Source organism: Zalophus californianus, chromosome 2 (assembly GCF_009762305.2).
Source record: "Zalophus californianus isolate mZalCal1 chromosome 2, mZalCal1.pri.v2, whole genome shotgun sequence".
Lineage (NCBI taxonomy): Eukaryota > Metazoa > Chordata > Mammalia > Carnivora > Otariidae > Zalophus > Zalophus californianus.
The window spans coordinates 52,378,885-52,400,626 of NC_045596.1; the positions used below are offsets into that span (position 1 = coordinate 52,378,885).

The following is a 21,742-nucleotide window of genomic DNA, read 5'->3' on the forward strand; positions in this document are numbered from 1 at the left end:
AATCAATACACATGCCTGGATTTATTACAGTTTCATAAAGTCATATCTACTGCTAATTCATAAACCACTGAGATTTGCTTTTAATGAGAGTTTCCTAAAATCAGTGATTGTACATGTGATTATAAATATTTGGCTATTTATCAGTATTTTAAAACAAAATAATATTAGGCAAAATATTTTCATATAATACTTTTTCTTATCAAAACTTACTAAGTTTTGAAAGTATATAATCCTAGTTATGTTAGAAATGCTAAATATACCAACATATTCACGATACCCCTAATCTGAAGAGAATCAGGAGAGAAATACAAACCTGTTGACCTACATTATTATTAATAAAAACTATTGCTGTTTGATGATACCAGGTGCATCATCATACTGGCATCAGCATATCCAGATATCAAATAAATGATATAAGCTGGTGAAGATTTCTTTTTTTAAGATTTATTTATTTACTTGAGAGACAGAGAGAGAGAGAGAGAGAGAGAGCGCAAGCTGGGGTGGGGGAGGGGCAGAGAAGGAGAGAATCTTAAGCAAACTCCTGAAAGCACAGAACCTGACACAGGGCTTGATCTCATGACCCTAAGGATAATGACCTGAGATCATGACCTGAGCTGAAATCAAGAGGTAGATGCTTACCCAGCTGAGCCACCCAGACACCCCATCTGGTGAAGATTTCTTAACTCTTATGTAATACTTCTTTGAAATTACTGCATTTATTTTGTTTTTTTTTAAGATTTTATTTATTTTTCATGAGAGACAGAGAGAGAGAGGCAGAGGGAGAAGCAGGCTCTCAAGAAGCAGGGAGCCCGATGCGGGACTCGATCCCAGGACACTGGGATCATGACCTGAGCCGAAGGCAGATGCTTAACCATCTGAGCCACCCAGGCACCCTACTGCATTTATTTTGTGATGGCACAAAATATTTCAGCAATCAGGAAGAAAGCACATTTATGGTTAAGCATTCTATTAGACTTATGTCAGTGTTGCTAACAGTTTTCATTTTCCAAACTATCAACATTAATAGGAACAAAGCACTTCAAATGGAGATTGATGCACCGTTTAGCTTTAATTCAATAATTTATGTGGTATTCATTCAATTAGGTTATGTGGGAGAGCCACAGAAGTCTTTATCTTCTAAATACTGAAGAAGAGAAGATTATTTACTCAATATACAATAATTTGTGGTTGAAAGTGTTAAATTTCATGAGAAATATTGATATATTGCTCTGAGACATCAGCAGAGGGAAGAAAGGCTTTGGCTAATGGAATTAAGGACGATTTTGTGATAGAAAATAATGGTTACTGTGGGTCTTGACATGTGGGTAAGGTTTAAATATTGAGACATGAAATGAAGCATAAGAAAAAAGGCACAGATAGAGATCCTCTTTCCACATTCTTAGTTCATGTGCTTTGTATGAGACTGACCCTGTCTTCAGAGTCAGGTGTGCGGTCCTACTGTGCTGGGCCATGCAGTGTAACTTCATCCTCTTCTTATTTAAGGTCCCAGTGCTATTGATTGATTTAGTCTGTAGAGCTGGAATTTAGGTTCCTATCAGAGCCTGTACCGTATGAGCTCTGAGAGTGAAAGTCAAGAACTCTAAAGTCAGAGCTGGGCTCAACAGAGTGACCATTCCTGCTTCAGTGATCCAGTAATTGTCTGGTCTTTTGCTACCATGAGGTAGCCACTAGCATGAGGTAGCCACCTACCATGAGGCCCCCCCATGAGGGCCACTCCTCAATCTCCTTTGACTGGATCTTTCTCCTCCACTCTATCTCTCAATGTCATTGTTGCTGGGCTCCACCCAAATTACCACGTTTTGATGAGTGGCTTTAAATACCATATTTGTACCACAGCACACTTTAATCACGTGCCTCCAATTGCATAGCAGACACTGTTTTAGCACCTAGATCAATAAGTGTCTGTAGTTTGGATTTTTTTTTTTTAATCTCTGGAACTTTTCATCTATATCATCTATAATTCTCTTTCAGAATAAGCCACTTTGAATTTGGCCTCTGTCATACGCAACCAAAGGGCCAAAAACACATAGAGGTAATGTTGGAAGGGTAGTTTGCAGCATATTTTCAAGAGTCCCGAACTCCAGCTTAATTCTTCCAGTGATAAGATCACTGGACATTTACTGAGAATCTACACTATAATCTGTATGCTCAAGATGAACATATCTATCAGAAGAGACATATATAAAATGATGAACTAAAACTACTTCAATTGGAAAAAAATGTTTTGAGGAAACACAAAGGTGAAATAATCAGCTATTACAAAATCAGGAACGGTCATAAAGTTGGTGACATTTAATGCGCATGGTTCTAGAACAAATAATTTATCGAGTACAATTTTCCAGTGAAGGACTGAGGGACAATTCACTAAAATCCAATGTATTTTTTATTTACTTTAGTGTCAAAATATCACTGACATTAATTTCTAAGAGGTATTTTAATTATATCACTGACCAGTTTGGAAAGTTTTAAATAATGTTAATTAATACCATTATTTTGGGCAGTAGAGAATCAGTGACTTTGTATACTAGAGTTCAGAGTTTCATCAAAATCATACAGTTTAGTGCTTGCATGTCACGGGAAGTTACATAGTGAAGAACAAGGACCCTAAAGTCAGAGCTGGATTCAAGCCCCAGACCCTCACTAAGTGACAGTATACAGTAATTTGTGTTCTAGACATTTTCTCAGGAGAAGAAATAACGCACAGATAAGAATCTTTGCCATCTTGGATCTAGAGCCAAAAAACTAACAAGAGAAATATATATTTAGTATATAACGGCAATTACGTGTTATGAAGAGGCAAATCAAGGTAAGAGAGATCTGAGGTGCAGTAGAAGGAATCATGGGCCATCATTTTAGTAAGCCCAAAGGAGAGGATGGGATTTTGTGAGGACTTGAAAGCAGGAGGAAGCTATGTGCTCCTCTGGGGCAAGGGGCTAGAGCATATTGTACTTATTATGAACATCATGATGATGATGATGATGATGATGATGATGTTACTCCCATTAGGCAAAGAGGCTTCTCTGAAGGTTTTAGAATACTTCATACTCTTTAAAAACCATTCACTTAGGAAGCTATTATGCTTTGATATCAAAAGTAGGCAGAGCTCTGGCACTTGTCTGAATTTTAAATAATTACATTCAAAATGCCTGCATAATTATTTTATGTGGCTCCAAATAAGCATGAAGGAAAGTTTCTAAGTCTGGTGGGTTTTACCATCAAACTATCGTTTTTCCTAACATAAGAACTGTGGCAGGAAATCAATTAATGTCTCAGACTGTCACTGTGGTCCAAAGGAAAAAAGTTACCATAAAGGAGGGATTCCATTTTAAACATCGGTCTTTATCTATAGTTGGTGCTATTCAGTTTATGAAATTCTGTCCACTGATCTGACTACTAAATTAAAGTGGAAACACGTTGAGCAAAGAGCATTACCTTCTTATTTCATATGCCTGGGACTTATCTTGGTATTTTATGTACAATAGATGTTCAATAAATATTTGGATATTTAAAGAATATGTCAGTTATAACTTGTTATCATTAAGACATTTGAAAAAAATGTACAAAAGGCTAAATTTTAATATTATTTTTAAGTAATAAAAAACTTAAAGTGGCATTTTACATAAATCTACTTTTTTTCCTTAAATTTCTAACATGGTCTCAGTATCTAAATTTTGATAGGTTAGCCTTCAAGTACACGATCCACTGAAGAATTTTCGGCTCAGAAACTGAGACATTTCAAGTGAATTGAGTTTCAATTGTTTCATTAACAAAGAGGGAAATAAGATTTAACAGTTATATGTCCAGCCGGAGGATTTGAACATGGACAGGACAAACAAGGGAAGATCTTCTGCCCAGAAAAAAATCTTTTTTTACAGACATTAAGCCACCCCTGAGACTAAATTTATCATTTCAGGAGCATCATAATAATCAAGTCATATATGAGTAGCCTTAAAATCACATCAAAGGCTAAGCAGCTTGAGGAAATTCTTCCACCTCTTCTTCCACCTCATAGTTTTGTTTTTTGTTTTTTTCCATTTTTAAAACTGGTGAACACCTTCAACTTCTTTGTACTTATTTGCAAGAACCTGTGCAAACGTGTGGGAGTATATGTGTATAATGTGTGTGTGTGTTTTTAACCTCTGAGCATACCTGTGGGATTGATTGAAATAAAAAAGCAAAGCTCTGGAATTTTCTTAAAAAATAAATTCATGAGGTGTGGCTGAGTAGCGCAGTTGGTTAAGTGTCCAACTCAGTTTCGGCTCAGGTCGTGGGATTGAGCCCCAAGTGGACTCCATGCTCAGTGTGGAGTCTGTGTGAGATTCTCCCTCCCTCTGCCTCTCCCCTGTGTGTGCATGCTCTCTCTCAAATAAATAATTCTTTTTAAAAAGTGATAAAAAATAAATTCATGAGCATGTAGTAAGTGAGGGATCAGAAACAAAGTATTAAAAAATATTGTTTAAGCCCAGGATGTCTATGTTGACCGAGGTTCAAAGAAGAAAGTTTCTCTACACTGATAGATGTTTTCTTTTATATTTTCTGTATCACTAAATCCTGTTAACTTAAGCTTTATGTCAGGTTAAGAAGTATCCAGTAATCAAGAATTAGGCACCAAGTTTGAAATGGAGACAGAAAAAAAAAGTAACTTAATGTAATCAATGATCATCCTCAAAGGAAAGGCAAAGAGGGGAAGGACACTATAAAAGACTTTCTCAAACATGTGGAGAGGTGGCAGCATGGAGATGACAATCAATAATGAAATGTTAGTTCATTAAACAATTTATACTATAAAGTAGTAACTATAAGGAGAAAAAACAATAAAATTAGTATATAATAAAGTTATCAGTGTGCATTGCCATTACTGATAAAAGGGAAATATTAAACAACAATTTCAACATGCTGTGCATATCTATAGGAGGTTTAATTTATATTCATCCTAGAGTAACTGGCTCATAGTTTGCTGAGGACATGTCAGTTGTTTTGTAGTCCAATAAAAAAAAAATAAAATTAATGGTAAAGAAAGTAAAAAGGAGAATCTAACCCCTGCAGAAAAATGTTCTATGGAATATTTAGCACCTCTAAACATGAAGATCACACAAATTCTAAGATTGACAGAATCCTAAGATGTTATAATTCTATTTTTTTAAATGGAACTTTTTCCTTTAAAATGGATATCTGCTTACATTATTTTTATTTTTTTATTTTTTTATTTATTTTTTTTGCTTACATTATTTTTAACTGTATTTCGATAGGAAGTCTCCAAGAGTTTCTCTGTAATCAATTTTAGCCTAAAATGATTAGAAAGTCTCCATCTTTGATTTATTTATCTTTTATTTATTTTAGAACAAAAACGTTTATTTTTTCTTTGTAATAAATTAGTCCCATAGTATTTATATGTTATAATCCTCAGTTTTTTTGACTTGATATGAACAAAATTACCCATTATCAGTGAATATGTATCTTCAAGACATATTTCCTCTGGGTCCAAATGATATAAATTGTCAATAAATATTACATTTAAGTAATATTAATATTTTGCAACATATAAAAATTAATTTATCTGTATCACCACTGAGGAGTCAAATTATTTATAATTAAAATACATTTCACCTAGGAGCAAATACCTGGTTTTTAATAAATTCAAGAGATTAAAAAGTAACAAAATAGTTTAGAGTGAGGGGATAGTCTAAATTTCATTGTATTTTTGTGTGTGTTTATCAGTCATATTATGGCAAAGAAAGAAGGGAGAAACAAATATAATTCACTGTCTTCAGACCAATCCTAGAGCAGACTTTTTCAATAATTTGTCAGTACTCATAATAATTTCCCAAATACTGTTAGGTTTTGGCTACATTTCTTCATTTAATTTTTCTCTTATTTGATAAATCTTTACTGAGTTAATTCAGGAACTGTAGGTACTATGAGATAGGCACACTTTCCTTAGTCCAAACAAAAACTTCAAAGCTCATTGCCTTGAACGAGATAGGAAAGGACCTTCAAGAATCATTTCATTTAGGTTTTGAGTAAATTTATTTATTTAAAACAACATAAAATAACTTATCCATGAAAAATAAAATAAGATGGCCAGAGATGTTTTTATCATAAGACAAATACCCCCTGAAATTCAAGAATGTGCATTCAACAAAATGAAGTAATGAAAATTTCTCATGCAAAAAATATGCTGGTAAAAAAAATATAAATCTCAGATTTGGGGGAGTAAGATTTGTTTTCCTTTAAATTGAAGATTCCTACTCTTTGCATAGTAAGCTGTGTGTTATAAAACTAAATTCAGAAAAAAATTAACATGAATAAACAATGTACAAATTAATAAGGTATTGCTATTTTTTAAAAGTAATATACTTCTATAAGACAATACATTCAAAATTTTATCTTACCAAGTCTCAGATTTAGTTATGCTGAAAATTAAGCTTTGGTTGTACCTTTGAGTGTAGATGTAATTCTAGTATAACTGAGAAATTATACTAAAATTTAATTATTCTTACACAGTAAATCCAGGTACTTATAGAATTCATGTGGTACATGTTTGCACACACACACTAACACATTACTACCCTTCAGTTACCAAGTAATAGGTTAATTGAACCTTCTCTCAAACACTTTGTCTAATGCTACAGATGCAACAAAGTAAATTGTTTTTAAGTCAATTTTGTGTATATATTGGGGAAGAAAAATTTTTGAGAACAAGGGCTGATTTCACATACAAGTAAGCAAGAATCCATAGCTGAATGTCATCAGTAAATTCACATTAACAATATGTAGGTTAAATAACTATAGTGTGGCTAAGTATATAATAAGGCACATTCTATATTTGATTTATCCTTTAATAAACTCTTAAACACACAAATTTATTGGATTCTAGATATCAGATATTTCCTCCCATTTTATTCACTTCCTCTAAGTGTGGACCTAAGAAATACAGTATCTTCTTATGATCCCCATGTCCCTAACTATAACTAATACTCCTGGATTTATTGGAAAGGAAGAAGCCAACTAATATCTCAGTCAGAAGTAAAGAAATGATATTACAAACCAACTCTGAAACTGTATCATAGTTATCTACGCTTTTGAGGGAGAAAAGACTTATATCGTGTGGTAGTTTTCTTAATAGTTACCATACAGCCAACTTAATTATCTTATTTAAATATGAGCAAAGTTTTGGGGCACCTGGGTGGCTCAGTCGTTAAGCGTCTGCCTTTGGCTCAGGTCATGATCCCAGAGTCCTGGGATTGAGCCCCACTTCAGGCTTCTTGCTCAGCGGGAAGCCTGCTTCTCCCGCTCCCACTCCCCCTGCTTGTGTTCCCTCTCTCGCTGTCTCTGTCTCTGTCAAATAAATAAATAAAATCTTTAAAAAATATATTAAAAATAAATAAATATGAGCAAAGTTTTTATGACAAAATTTTTATCTTCCAGGAAACAGGGACATAATCAGAGCAGTCTTCAGGTGACTTCAGAAAGAAAAGAACTGTAGGTCACCAGGTAGCCAGGCTTTTGGTCAAATGGGGCCAGTTGTCCTCACAAAATCACAAACTGCTTCACACCTAGAAATTCTAAAAATGCATCACTGCTAGTCTAACATTAAAAGTAAGTGATGGATTTCTATATACACACTTAAGAAAATTTTGAACATTCTTAAATAAACAGGAACTAGAAGAAAAGGAATTTTCAGATCCAGAAAGAAAGGATGTTCAAAGGAATATTTCCAACAATGTTTTATGAAAATAAATTACTATAATTTAAGGATATAGTCATAATTCTTTTCAGAATACAATATGCAGTATATTAAAAAGTGCCCAATTCTGTATATTTATGAGTTGAATATGTGCTGAAGAGTCAAAAGTAAATAAGTAGAACAGGAACAAAATCAATATGAATATTGATTTTCTGACTTTTTTGGCCCCTACACTACATTTCACATATTTATTCAAGTCTAAATATTTCCATGAAGACTTTCATCAAGTTTTCTGTAATAGTCTAACACCAAAACATTTTCAAATGGACAGCTCTAATTACTAAATAGCCCTTCTAACAATGGCCTGGATAAAAAATGGAGATATGTTTGTTGTAGGAACAGTGCATTCTCATGATTTGATTTATTTACTTACTGTTATTTTAAAATTATTTTTCTGAAGGTTGATTATGCTCAATTCAATATCAGGAAATACTTTCTACATAAGTTGTTGTTGGGTCTCTCTACCTCTTTTATTTTTGTTCAAAATGAAAAATGTAGATGTGTAACACACATGTTAATGTATCTATTGATACAATATTCAGTACAATTCATTTTAAATCAGTACATGCTATGATTGATGTATTCAGATTGAAATCATTCAGAAGCTGAAAATAAAAGCAGTCATGAAAAAGGGTTGGTTACTTCTCAGAATGTTGGTTTGCCAGAGTATCTGTTTGGTATCCATCACCCTGTTAGGATAGAATGCTGGCTAAGTAGAATTATTAGTCCCTATTCCTCTGAATCTACCAGGCACAGGCACAGGCCTTCCCAAACACTAAAATTGAAGCAGAAAACTATAAATAATTTTGAGGGAAAAAACTCACATTTAAAAACTATATTAGAAAAAATACGATTAAAGGCAGAATAAATAATAACAAGTTAATAATTAACTCTTGTGAAGACAGCATACCTGAAAAAGAGAAATTCTGTGCTTAAAAGTTAGCACTTAACATGGACAAGGTAAAGCTTAAAAATACATCAGACACTGAAGTTATCTGCTGATACATTGCTTGCCTGATTGGTTTTGGGATGTGCTAAACAGCCAAATGGTCAGATCAAGGTAAAGAAGAGATCAGCTGCAAAAGTTCAAAATCACAGCTTCCTTTCTTACCTTCCACTGAGGAGGAAGCCGATAACCACTGCCAACAAAATGACTCCCACTGTCACAGACACAGCAATTATAGGAATCTGGCTTTGATCGCTGGATGCTGCAACTGCTGATAGGAGACACAGGAAATGGAGCCCGTGGTTAAAGAGATCATATGCATTCAAATAAGAGATGCTTAATAGTCAGTAATCGATGCGTGGTTTAAGCAATTCCCCCACACTTGGCCGAGATTTCCTCTTCATATCTCTGCTCAATGGTGTGTAATTGAAAAGAAATCTTTAGGAGAAAATATTTACTCTCCAAATGGAAATTTGAAAGAATCACTAAGTCACTGATTATTTCTTTGTCATCATAAAAAATGAATTTAATCGTTTGCATAGTATTTATCTAGGGATCTTGGGTTTGCAAGATAAACTGCAACTTAGTCCTTGAGATCAAACACCTTCATCTGAATAGGAGGTGCTAAGTATATAAGATTTGACATTTTAGAGTTCACATGTGGCTATTCGCTAGAAAAAAAAATCTTGGTATCTCAGACAGGGCTTTTTTTTTTTTTTTTTTCCCTCATAGACATAGCTTGAACACCAAAATGTTCTGGCTATGATTTCAGTGAAGTTAATATAATATCACTTTTCCTAATATAAGTTTAAAAACTGTGATTTCAATCAGAATATAATCAGTGAGTATATTTTATGTGTAGGACTACTTTTTGAAAGATATCAAGGCACACATTTAGAACTTTGAGAAGTCTGCTAAGAGTAGGTTTATTTACACCATCTTTTTTTAAATACATGGATTTAGTTGAAATATCCTACATTTTAACAGTACAATTACCATAATAAGAGGAATATGGACATGAGTAGATAGTTGTACCTCAAAAAGCACGGGGATGTTAATTTTGTGCCGACAACTATGCATAATTAAAATAAGAAACTTATCGAGCAAAATAAATTTTACTAATGTTCTCAAAAAACACTCAATAAGATACATACTATGCTACTGTTTAACAATATAATCATTTTTGATAAATTCAGAGTGGTGTTAGCTCACCTTCATAACAAATTTTAAGTTATCAAAAGTAATAACAACTATACTTTCCATGTTTTGTTTCTTATAACCCCTTATCAGATCTGGCCCCATCAATAGTTTTGGACATCCATACATTTCCCTTTCTATTATTGTCACCTCTCTTTTGATTCTTTCAAAACAAAATTGACTGACTGACACTTCTTGCACTTGAGCTACACTTTTAACCCTTTCAGATCAGTCTTTAAACCCAATATCAACAATAGCTTGTTCGTGTATGAAAAAGACTTAATTGATAATCTAAATCTATGTTCTTACCCCCCCCCCTTTTCTTGGATAATAACAGTTGTGGTTCAGTGGTTCCTTATCTTGATTTTTCTCTCCTATTATCTGATGCTGAAGTCTGTGGTAGGGAATTCAAAGCTAGTGAGCAGTATAAACGGGTAGGGCAAAGCTACTCCACTATCGCAAAGAGCCTAGACCCAAGATTTGCTTTTATAATCTCTAAACTCAGATTATTTATACCACTGCTTTTTCTTAGTTCTTTAATTTTCTTTTTGGTAAGGGGCATGTTCCTAGAGAAAATCATGCAGACTTGGTCTGTATACATGTTATTTTTATTGGGCTCTAACTGCTATTCCAATTATTTTGATTCTCTCTTATTAATTTCCTGACAAAATCATCCCCATAATGAGTCCTCCTCATTTTCTCAAACCACTAATTCATTACCACTTCTCATGTTTCAGAAATGTTAAACTTTATAGATAAAAAAGAGTGATCAAGTCTGAACTCCATGGTTAAATCAAACTGTATGGGTTATACAGTTTTCCTTTGTTTTACCTAACTCCAAAGTTAGAATCCTTCCTGTCTCTTCTAAGACCTGGATCCTTCAACAATCTCCTCCAGGAGAGATTTTCATTCCCTTACAGGCTATTTCTCTGCTATCTACAAGCCTGAACACATAATTCTCCTAAGGGGACGCAGATCCTTATACCTAACCTTACTGATGTTGGTTCAATTGAAATTTGAAAACAGGTTCAACATTTACTAGGTATATAGGCCAAAGCAAAGTACTTAACCTTATCAAGTCTCATTTCATTAATCTCCAAATAGGGATAATTTTCCTGGATCATTACAATTCTGTTTAGAGATAATATTTAGCATAGTGCTTCAATTATTGCCAGCCTTAAATAAATAGTAGATAATATTTCTACATATTGCTTTCTGATCCTGCTTTGTTTATCACTCTTATTCTTTCTTATTTTTCAGCATCTTGACTAAGTTATCTAGAACCAGCCTCATTTTTCTGATAACCAATGTAAATTCTCTCTGAAACTTCTCCTGTCTTTGAGTTCTATGTGTGATATTCTGGCTACATGCAATAAGTACTTCTCCATTTACCTTACCATGCACTATAAGGTATTTGATCTTGTTGAACATAAACTTCAACCTTGAGATTCTGCTCCTCTCGGTTTCTATGACATCAGATGAGCTGTTTTCTCTTTTTCCCCCACTCTGAAGTACTACTTTGTCAGTTCTGTTGGCTTCACATTCTCGCTCCACATCTTATGCATGAATAATTTCTGATGAATGCTGGCTCTTAATGCTTCACACTTCCTTAGCTCTTCACTCTGTCTTTCTCCCTTCCTTCTTTCTTTTCTCCCTACCTCTCATGGATACTTCTTTGCATATGGCATCAGTTAACTATAAGCTGATGAGTCTCAAATTTATGTTTCCAAGTCTTATTTCTCTTCCAAGCTTCACTCTATTAAAACAAAAAAAAGACTGCTTTCTTTTTATTTGGATTGTGTTTTCATATAAAAACATGTTTAAAATTGGCCCTTTTACCACATCCACTCCCAAGGGTATTAACAAAAACACATCAATAAATAAACATAACCATAAATCAAACCACGAACCAGACTAATTTGATCTCTTTTCTCCTGGTTTCTTTTAACTATCACTGAATTTTTCTTAATTTCTACTTGCCTATTAATTAATAAACATTTTCTCTGTTTCTTTTGTTTTTCCCCATGAATTATATTTTTTCATCTAACAGTCACCTATTTGATTCAAATCTGCCGGCATATGGTTCATCGGCATTTTGAGTGTCCCCTTTGCCTTCTGTGTACTCACATAAATATCCAAAAATATCACTTTGATCATGTTTCTCTGACCAAAAAGTTAACAAGTACTCACTGCCTATGAAAAAAAAAAAAAATTCCAAAATTCTCCATCTAGCGTTCAAAAGCCCTTGTAACAAAATTCTAACAAATCTTCCTGGTCTCAGTGAGTCATTTTGGCACTCTGAGATTTAGTTTTGGAGGAAGCAGGCATGATTAATCAGAGGTAGAGATAAAAATAGGACAATTTTAGACTGACCAAATATTAATTTTGAGAAAAAATATGGATGCCCCATATTCTCAAATGCTTCATTTTTAATAATTGACAAGATCTAATATAATTTAACAATATGTTAAAATATACATGGTTTGGGTTAACATCTTGCAATAAAGTAACTTTTAATAGCATACCAAAAATTTTCAAATGCTTAAATTAATAGATTTTATGAAAATATGAAAATATTTTTAGTAGTGCCAAGTTACAAAGGTTCATATTTACATGTTTTTATCTACTGTTCACCTAAATCAGATCTTTTGTATAATAGACGATTAAATCAAGGGCCTATGAGGAAGAATTTAAATAATACATTTTCATTTTATAGAAAAATTTCAGCATTTTCTAATTTCTTTGATGGGCTTTGATTATTTTACTATTTCGAATGTACTAATTATTTTGTGAACTTTCTAGTAAAAATAATTCATCAAGATTTTGTACTATTTATTCCTTTGTTTGTTCTCACAGCATCAATAATATCCCCAATATATCAACTAACTTGAAAATATATAGAATTGATAAGGTACTGTCAATGCCCTCCTACTTCTTCAAGGAAAAAAAGTTATAAGCCCAGTATGGTCCATGATTATTGTTTTAATATATCATTAAGTTTTTTAATCTTTAAAGATATAAACCTCTAGTCACTCACATTTCCTATTTTTTTTTTTATGTCATGTAGTTTTGAAAGAATTGCTGAGGAATATTTAGGGAATGCTTAAAAGCAAATTTGGGGCAACATAACATACTACCATTAAAAGGATATGTGTTATAAACATTAATTGTCTTTAGTAAACAATATTCCTTTTTCTTCAATTATTATATACTTACACATTGTCCCTGGAAAATTTAAGGTAGCATACACTGAGAAATCACATTGATTACCTTATTTTGCTTCTCATACTCCTGATTGCAAACCCATATTACATAGATATTCTCCACATTTTAGCTCTGTATTTGAATAGTTAACCATGAAGCTGAAAAGATTTGTTAAAGCCAGATTATAAGGGTTTTTGAAGACCAGGCTAAGAATTTGGGATCTTTCTACCACAGCTGTAACTATCTGTTAATTTTCTTGATTAAGATAATTTGATCAAAGCTATAATTTTTGATATATAATATGAGTACATAGGAGTTAATGGGGATATTTAAAAGCATGGCAGGCAAATATGCACATGAAAAGATGTTGAACATCATTAACCATCAGAGATTTCAAATTAAAACCATAATGAGATATCACTACCCACCTGTCCAAAATGACTACAAGAAAAATATAGTGAGAACAGCAAATGCTGATGAAAATGTGGATAAACTGATAACTCATACATTGCTAGTGGGACTGTAAAATGGTATAGTCACTCTGGAAATCCATTTGTCAATTTCTTACAAAATTAAAAATAAAATTGCCATATGATGTAGCAATTGTACTCTTGGGTATTTATCCCAGGGAACTGAAAACTTAGATCAAAGCAAAATATGTACATGAATATTCATAGCATGTTTTTTGGTAATAGCAAAACTGGTATTAACCCAGATGTCCTTCAACAGGTGAATTTTTAAATAAACTGTGGTCCACACATAACACACTCAACAATAAAAAGAAACAAACTTGATATACATAATAATTTAGATGAATCTCCAGAGAATTAAGTCAATTCTAAACTGTCACATACTGTATGATTTCATGTATAGAACATTTCTGAAATATCATATTTTTTGAAATGGATGTTTAGAAATTAGTGGTTGTCGGTGATTAGTTATAGCACAAGAACTATTCCAAAAGGCAGTTGGTATAGTTATAAAAGGGCAACCCGAGGGATCTTTGTGATGTTGGCACTCTTCAGCATCTTGACTTTTGTGGTAGATATACAAATCTATACAACTGACTAAACTGTATCCAACTTAATACACTCACCTGTTTCTATACACACACACAAAGGAGTAGAAAGAAATGTGAATAAGATTAGTGTATTGCATCAATGTCAGTATTCTGAATGTGATATTATGCTATAGTTTTGCCAAATTTTACCATTGGGGGAAACTGAGCAAATTGTACAAGAGTCCATTCTGCACTGTTACTTACAATTGCATGTAAAACTCAACTTATCTAAATAAAAATTTCATTAAAAAAACAGAATAGGGTGCCTGGGTGGCTCAGTTGGTTAAGCAACTGCCTTTAGCTCAGGTCATGATCCTGGAGTCCTGGGATCAAGTCCCACATCAGGCTCCCTACTCGGCAGGGAGTCTGCTTCTCCCTCTGACCCTCCCCCCTCTCATGTGCTCTCTATCTCTCATTCTCTCTCTCTCAAATAAATAAATAAAATCTTTAAAAAAATTAAAAAATTAAAAAACAGAATAGCATTATTCCAGCAATTGGGTTATACAGATTTGAATCAAGTAGGTAAGAATTGCATGAAAGGAAGTGATGCTTTGGAGAAAAAAAATCATAAAAGAAACACAAAGGTGCTTGGTAAATCTTAGCAAGTGGGAGTTAAGAAAAATTCAGTGACAGCCTCAAAGTTTCAGGACAATTTATGTTAAAAGAAACCAGAAAAAAAAAAAAAAGAGTTAACTAGATTGGCTAGATGGTTTCATTCATGCTAAGTTTATTTGTTGGTGCATTTTTATCACTGCTGTTGGGAAAAGGGATGACATATGGGGCCCATTTTAAACATATTATTTATAGGCATAACAAAGTGGATAATAGGCAGTTATAAAATATAAACTAAAGCTTGAGAGAGAAAGACCACTCTGAGATTTTTCCATCCAAATCCTCATGTTAAATAGCCTTTCTAAAATAAAGATTTTATATTCCTGTGCTTACAGTTTGCATTTGGTTTTAGGACCATATGAATGACATACAAGATAATTGAGATGAAAAAGAAAAGCCCTTCATAACAATTTTATGACCTACTTATAAATTAAAATTTATAAATTTTAAAAATTAAGCAAATCAATAACACCATGCATCATCATTATGAATTGAGTAACCAATTAGAAAACTCTTTTTAAAGTGTATGTTCAAGGTAATGATCTTCAGATAATTTTCTGTCCTAACATACCTGAATGATCAGATAGAATTTTCTTAGTATTGGTAACTCATTAAAGCCGGTATTCTTTTTTTTTTTAATTTTATTATGTCATGTTAATCACCATACATTACATCATTAGTTTCTGATGTAGTGTTCCATGATTCATTGTTTGCGCATAACACCCAGTGCTCCATTCAGTACGAACCCTCTTTAATACCCATCACCAGGCTAACCCCTCCCCCCACCCCCTGCCCTCTAGAACTCTCAGTTTGTTTCTCAGAGTCCATAGTCTCTATTCTTAACTGTCATGCACAAAATGAAAATACATACACACACACATTTGACATTTCACACTCCTCCTGTATGTTATTTTCTTCATAAACAAATACTAATAGTGTCAGTTTTTCAACTATAAATAAAAGCAAGCTATTGTTTTCTTCTCATCTTGCTTTCAATGTGTGCTTTAGGACAAGTAATCTAAATATTTTGTTAGATGCTAAAGAGAAAAATGTTTTATGCTACTTTATTTAAAAAATGGTACAAGAAATGTTTTCCAGAATATTTCTAGATCCTTCACTCAGAGATACTGCAGAGATTTTGATTTTTCAAAATGATCAGATTGGTTGCTAAGAACGCCATTTTCTTGCCAAACTTAATACTTAATGCATGCTCCCTGTAGAATTTCCATGGAAAGACTAAGCCTGATAACATTGTTCAATAAAACAAGTAAAAGTAAATGGCAATAATTCAATAAAGTATGACAGCTGTGGAAAGAAAGTCTTTAAAAGCAGGTTTAAACATTTCTTAAGAATCTCTTGATGTTTCATCTCCCCGTAGACTAAATGTGATGAGGAGCAGGGACCGATGTGTTAACCCACTAACCTACCATAATAGCATGACAGATGCTTCCTACCCGAAGGGGTCATGCCTGGGAGACAGAGAGGAGCAGGAGACTGACAGAATGCCCAGGGAGAGTATTGATCCACTGACTTTTTTCTGGTAACCATTACAGAGACACACGTTGACAGTAATTAAAATGACTTACACACTGGGATGGTTTCAAACTCAAATCTTCGACTGAAGACACCATAGCCTGCTGCTGTGCGTGCCCGAATTTGGAAGACATACACCGAAGCTGGTTTCAAGCCCTCTGCAGTTACAGTTGTCTCTTTAGACTTGATAATTGTATAGCTGGTTTCTTGGTCCTTGGATTACACATGTACATACAATAAAAAAGTCAACATATGAATTACTAATGACGACAAAACTTAGAATCATAAATCAGAAAATCAGAAACTAATAAACTTGCTATTAGTACAAATACAATCTTTAAGAAAAAAAAACAAAACTATACATCCTAGGTGTGTTATCTATATAAAACATGAAAGTGTTTCCTAGAACTCAAAGATGGTGGATAGATAACATGTTATCCATTCACCCACCATACTTGTCTTCGGCACAAATGAATCTGTAAACTTTTAAAATATGATATGCAGGAGATGAATTATTTTACAGACTCTATTTTAGTATTGGTATTTGTGAGTTTATTTTTCTCATATATGTTTTATTGGAGCACATCAAACATGCTGCCTATTCACAGAGAATGGTGGCAAGATCTCAGATATTGCCGGGTAGGACTTATGCTTTATATCTCTGGTGAATTTGATTTCTAATTATATTTAGGGCTTGGGAGAAGAATGAGAACTTTAATTTCAATTCATTAATTCTAAACAGAGATTACTAAAGAAAAACTGAAGAAATTTTTTTTCTTTTTAAAAAGCTTTCTATTTTTTCACGATTTTTTTGTTTGAGCTGGGTGAGTAGTGAATGGAGATGGAGTGAAAAAAAAATATCACTGAAAAGATAGTTTTGGAAACTGTTCCTATTTTGACTGCTACCAAAATCTAGACTAACCATACATAACTTCTCCTTACCTCTGAGGTTACCACACTGAATCTTAGACCGACACACTGAATCTGAAACTTACAAAAATCTAAACACACAAAGTCCCTGTTCTGAACTTTCTCCTCCCTTGTATTTTTCTGTGTGAATTCTTGACTACACTTGTATTTCCTTAAGGTGCTCCCACAATTATTACATTTCTGATAGATATTACAGGATGAATTGATAGGTAATGGTTAGAGATTCTTTCCCCCATTTTTAGGAACTGGTCTTTACTTACAGTATCTTGATTGATGACTGTAAACCATCATTTTCTAGATCATTTCATGAAATTTTATTTTACTAATAGAAACATGTATTGAGGTTTTTTTTAAAGATCTAATGGAATAACATGTAAAGGATTTTTTTTTTCTGAAATGAGAAAAAAAATTGAAAACAAAAATATAACAATTACTTCTCAAGCATCCCAATAGGGAATATGGTTATTATTTAATCTTCATAACACTATTAAAATGCAAAATAAATGCAAACCATGCTCCTTCTCCCTTGAAGTTTACAATCAATAGTAGCATACCGTGCTGTGACTTTAGTGTGGACACAGAAAGCATGTGCTAAAATACAGCAAGTCCATTTCTACTTTTATCCTCAGTTTTCTTATCTGTAAAGTTGGGATATTGGTGCCTGGATATCTTCACAGAGATGTTGTAAGAATGAAAAAAGTAATGTATGTGAAAACACTTAATAAACTAGAGAATAGGGCGCCTGGATGGCTCAGTTGGTTAAGCGACTGCCTTTGGCTCAGGTCATGATCCTGGAGTCCCTGGATTGAATCCCTGCCGAGCAGGGAGCCCGCTTCTCCCTCTGACCCTCCCCCCTCTCATGTGCTCTCTCTCTCTCTCTCATTCTCTCTCTTTCAAATAAATAAATAAATAAATAAATCTTTAAAAATAAATAAATAAACTAGAAAATACGTGTTTTAATTGTCATAATTTTTATTTAAATTTTTCTACTTTAACACATCAAAGTGAATTGCTAATCACTTTCTATTCTACCACCAATACAATCTAAAGTATACAACCTACCAAAAATGATTTTTTTTAAAGATTTTATTTATTTGAGAGAGAGAGAATGAGAGATAGAGAGCATGAGAGGGAAGAGGGTTAGAGGGAGAAGCAGACTCCCCCCTGAGCAGGGAGCCCGATGTGGGACTCGATCCCGGGACTCCAGGATCATGACCTGAGCCGAAGGCAGTCGCTTAACCAACTGAGCCACCCAGGCGCCCCCAAAAATGATCTTTAAAGCAGTTTTACCATTCTTCATTTAATACAGTCAAACATAGAGAATTATCTTAGGGTTAAGTTCATCCAAATTTCTATCTAAATAGGTATGTTCTAATTTCTAATGCAATTAGGTTTTCTGATTCACTCTACACAAACAACTATTTTCTTAAATTTTTTTGATGCACAGATTAATTTAAGTGCTAGATCTTTAGGGTGTTTAGGAAATATTACTAGATTTTTGCAAAGGATTTAAAGTAGGTCATTAAATCCTATAAAATTTTACCTAGTAATGTACTGATGTTCTGTGGCTGCTCAAGCTTAAGACTGAATATGCAAGACTTTCTCAATGAGGTTATATTTTTCACTTTGGCTATGACTGAAGCAGTAATTTCAGTAAGAAATGATAAAATACCTGTTTGTTATTATTTGCATTTTGTTTAAAGAGAAATTGGTGTAAAAATCTAGACAAAACTAAAGATTCTGGTATATTTGATATAATTATGATTTTACATAAAACATTAACATAATGTAAAGTAGGAGATTTTTGGTTTGTTTTATAAACGAGCACAGGAATATCAGGGTTAGAATTCATGTCATGCTATTGTCTAAGAAGTGTGCAAATGTGGATACACAACTCAACCTCAGTTTTTTCTTCTTTAAAATGGGACAAAATTATTTAAGAGGCTTGTGAGTAATAGAGATAGATATAGAGATGCTATACATAGCACCCAGCACAATCTCCACAACATAACCCAGTTCTAGGTAAATTTGACTTGAGTCTGTATCATGATGGCAAATTTAATAAAAAGTTTGTTGTAAACTCCTAACTATTGAAGTCACAATTAATATATCTTGTAAAATTATTAGTAGTTGACATTTTTGCCAAATCAGGGAGGTAGGGAACATTGTAAGGAAACTGGCATGCTGCTCCTTGAAATAATGCATGACCTAATATCAATTGCACAAAATTATGCAACATTCTGATTTATATATTAACAGATATATCTAAGTGGTTCTTTATCGGAGTTCTAATTGCACATTTTCTCTCTGGGTCAGTTGAAATCTCTAGTTCTAATTGCACATTTTCTCTCTGGGTCAGTTGAAATCTCTAGAGATTTCACCAAAGCGTATATCTAAGGGATCGAAAACCGTAAATACCGATTTTGAATTACCTAAGTATCTTTCAAAATTTGCTTCTGTTCCACTCTTTTCAGTCACGGTCATATTATAATTTCCTTTTTATCACAAACCCTATATATACATCTTCAACACCCACAACCACCCGGCTGCCAGATCCCGGTCAGGGCAATGGCTTTTGCTGCCTTCGTGCTCCAGCTGAGCAAATGAGCTACATTCCCCAGCTGCTTAACAAACACTGTTCACATGCAGCGAGGGGAGGGCCTCAGCAGAAGGAGCCAGCTGGCAAACACCCTGCCAAGGGGCAGGTCCCTTTGCCTCTGCCTTTAATTAAGAGATGGCAATGGGCCCATCACCATGCAGGAGCAGAGAGGCCCAATGACCTCTATTAGAGCAGGGCAATGGCAGGTAGTAATGCCAGTTGGCAAATGCAGGAGCCCTGGAAAGCTCTGCCACCTGTGTCTGGCCAAGAGCCATCCAATAAAATGGTGGTGTCATTCTGAAGGTTCAAAATGAGCTCGGGAAACCTATCAGGACTCCCACCTCAGTACATGCTATAAAAGCTCATTATCCTTTTCTTCTTTTTCCTTTTTTTTTCCCCCAAAAGTGTTAAAAAACTTTCATGTATTTTGTTGGTATGCTCAATAATTTTGCTTGGCAAAAAGTTCTGGGAGTTAATATTTTCACCGTAAAAAGGAAAACACTGACCAAGAGAAGTTAATAAATTCCCCCAAATAATATATAAAGGTTTTGCTGCTTTTAATAAATGTAAATGGACAACTTGCTCTTCATTTACTGAAACTATATATAGAAATATTTTCCTAAGTTATTTTTTCTTATGTTGAGTTATGCAGATAATAGAATGCATTAACACGGCATTAAATGTAAGATATTAAATGTAAAACTAAATTTTCATTGAACTAATTATAGAACTATGAAGAAAATAATTCCACAACATGGATAAAATTCATTAGAAGGAATATTAAGAGAAAAGGACTTTGCCTACTACTTGTTGAAAAACTCTGTTTAACAGAAGCAGCAACTTAAAGAAAAAAAGAAAAAAAAGAATGATAAATCCGTGCTTTTATTGAGTATTAATCAAGCACATGCTGGTAATAGTAAAAACAATGAAAAATTACTCCTAAGGGGGAAAAATAGGATAATTTCATTAGAAACAAAAAAGAAAACCAGACATTGGTCCAGCTAGTTGCTTCAGGGGAAGGAAAATCATACAAAAAAATAATGACGTCAAATTTTAGTCTTCTTGCTGTAGAACTTCATCTACAATGTATATTCAAATGAGAGTTTTGGTGAATAGTTTTTTAAAAAAAATTTTAAATACTCCCTTCTTTTAATTAATTAATTAATTAATTAATTTTTAAAGATTTTATTTATTTATTTGACAGAGAGAAACAAAGCGGGAGAGGGAGCACAAGCAGGGGGAGTGGGAGAGGGAGAAGCAAGCTTCCTGCTGAGGAGGGAGCCTGATGTGGGACTCGATCCCAAGACCTGGGATCATGACCTGAGCCGAAGGCAGACGCTTAACGACTCAGACACCCAGGCACCCCTAATTTATCCTTTTAAAGTAGGCTCAATACCCAATTTGGGGCTCGAACTCACAACCCCAAGATCAAGAGTTGTGTGCTTCACTGACTAAGCCAGCCAGCGCCCCTGGTGCGTCATTATTTTTAAATGTCATTATGCATTTCAACTTCTTTTGAAATCAATTTCAATTACAATAAAAACTTGAAACTCAGAATATTTATAAAAATCAGTGTATGTTATATCTATCTATCATCTATCTATCTATATCTCCTGCTTTTCATTAGTATACAGTAATAAAATTTACAAAAAAATAAATAAGGATGTAAACCTTAATTTAACAAATTATTTTTGGATAGAGCGTGCGTTTAGATTGTAGATCTCTAGAATGTAAAATACAATTTGGACTACTACTCTCAGAGAAACAAGAGTCAGTGAGGAATATTAATGACACAACATTTTTCTTGATTTGTCTTATTTTTTTATAATAAATACTGTAAACCATATCCCAATATAGTTTTTTCTAAAGATTTTATTTTTAAGTAATCTCTAC

At 33.6% G+C, this 21,742-nt stretch overlaps 1 protein-coding gene across 8 annotated transcripts in view; it reads right to left on the reverse strand.

The window, feature by feature from the left end:
* Positions 1–21,742, reverse strand: part of EPHA5 (EPH receptor A5) — a 348,857-nt gene that overhangs the window by 72,489 nt on the left and 254,626 nt on the right. For 6 of the 8 annotated variants that reach the window (XM_027599098.2, XM_035726173.1, XM_035726174.1 and 3 more), the window contains 2 exons: positions 16,374–16,533; positions 8,880–8,985 (listed from right to left, as the gene is read on the reverse strand). In XM_027599098.2, coding sequence (XP_027454899.1) covers positions 8,880–8,985; positions 16,374–16,533 — 266 coding nt within the window. The remainder of the gene's footprint in view (positions 1–8,879; positions 8,986–16,373; positions 16,534–21,742) is intronic. The other 2 variants (XM_027599104.1, XM_027599101.1) reach the window with 1 other exon arrangement.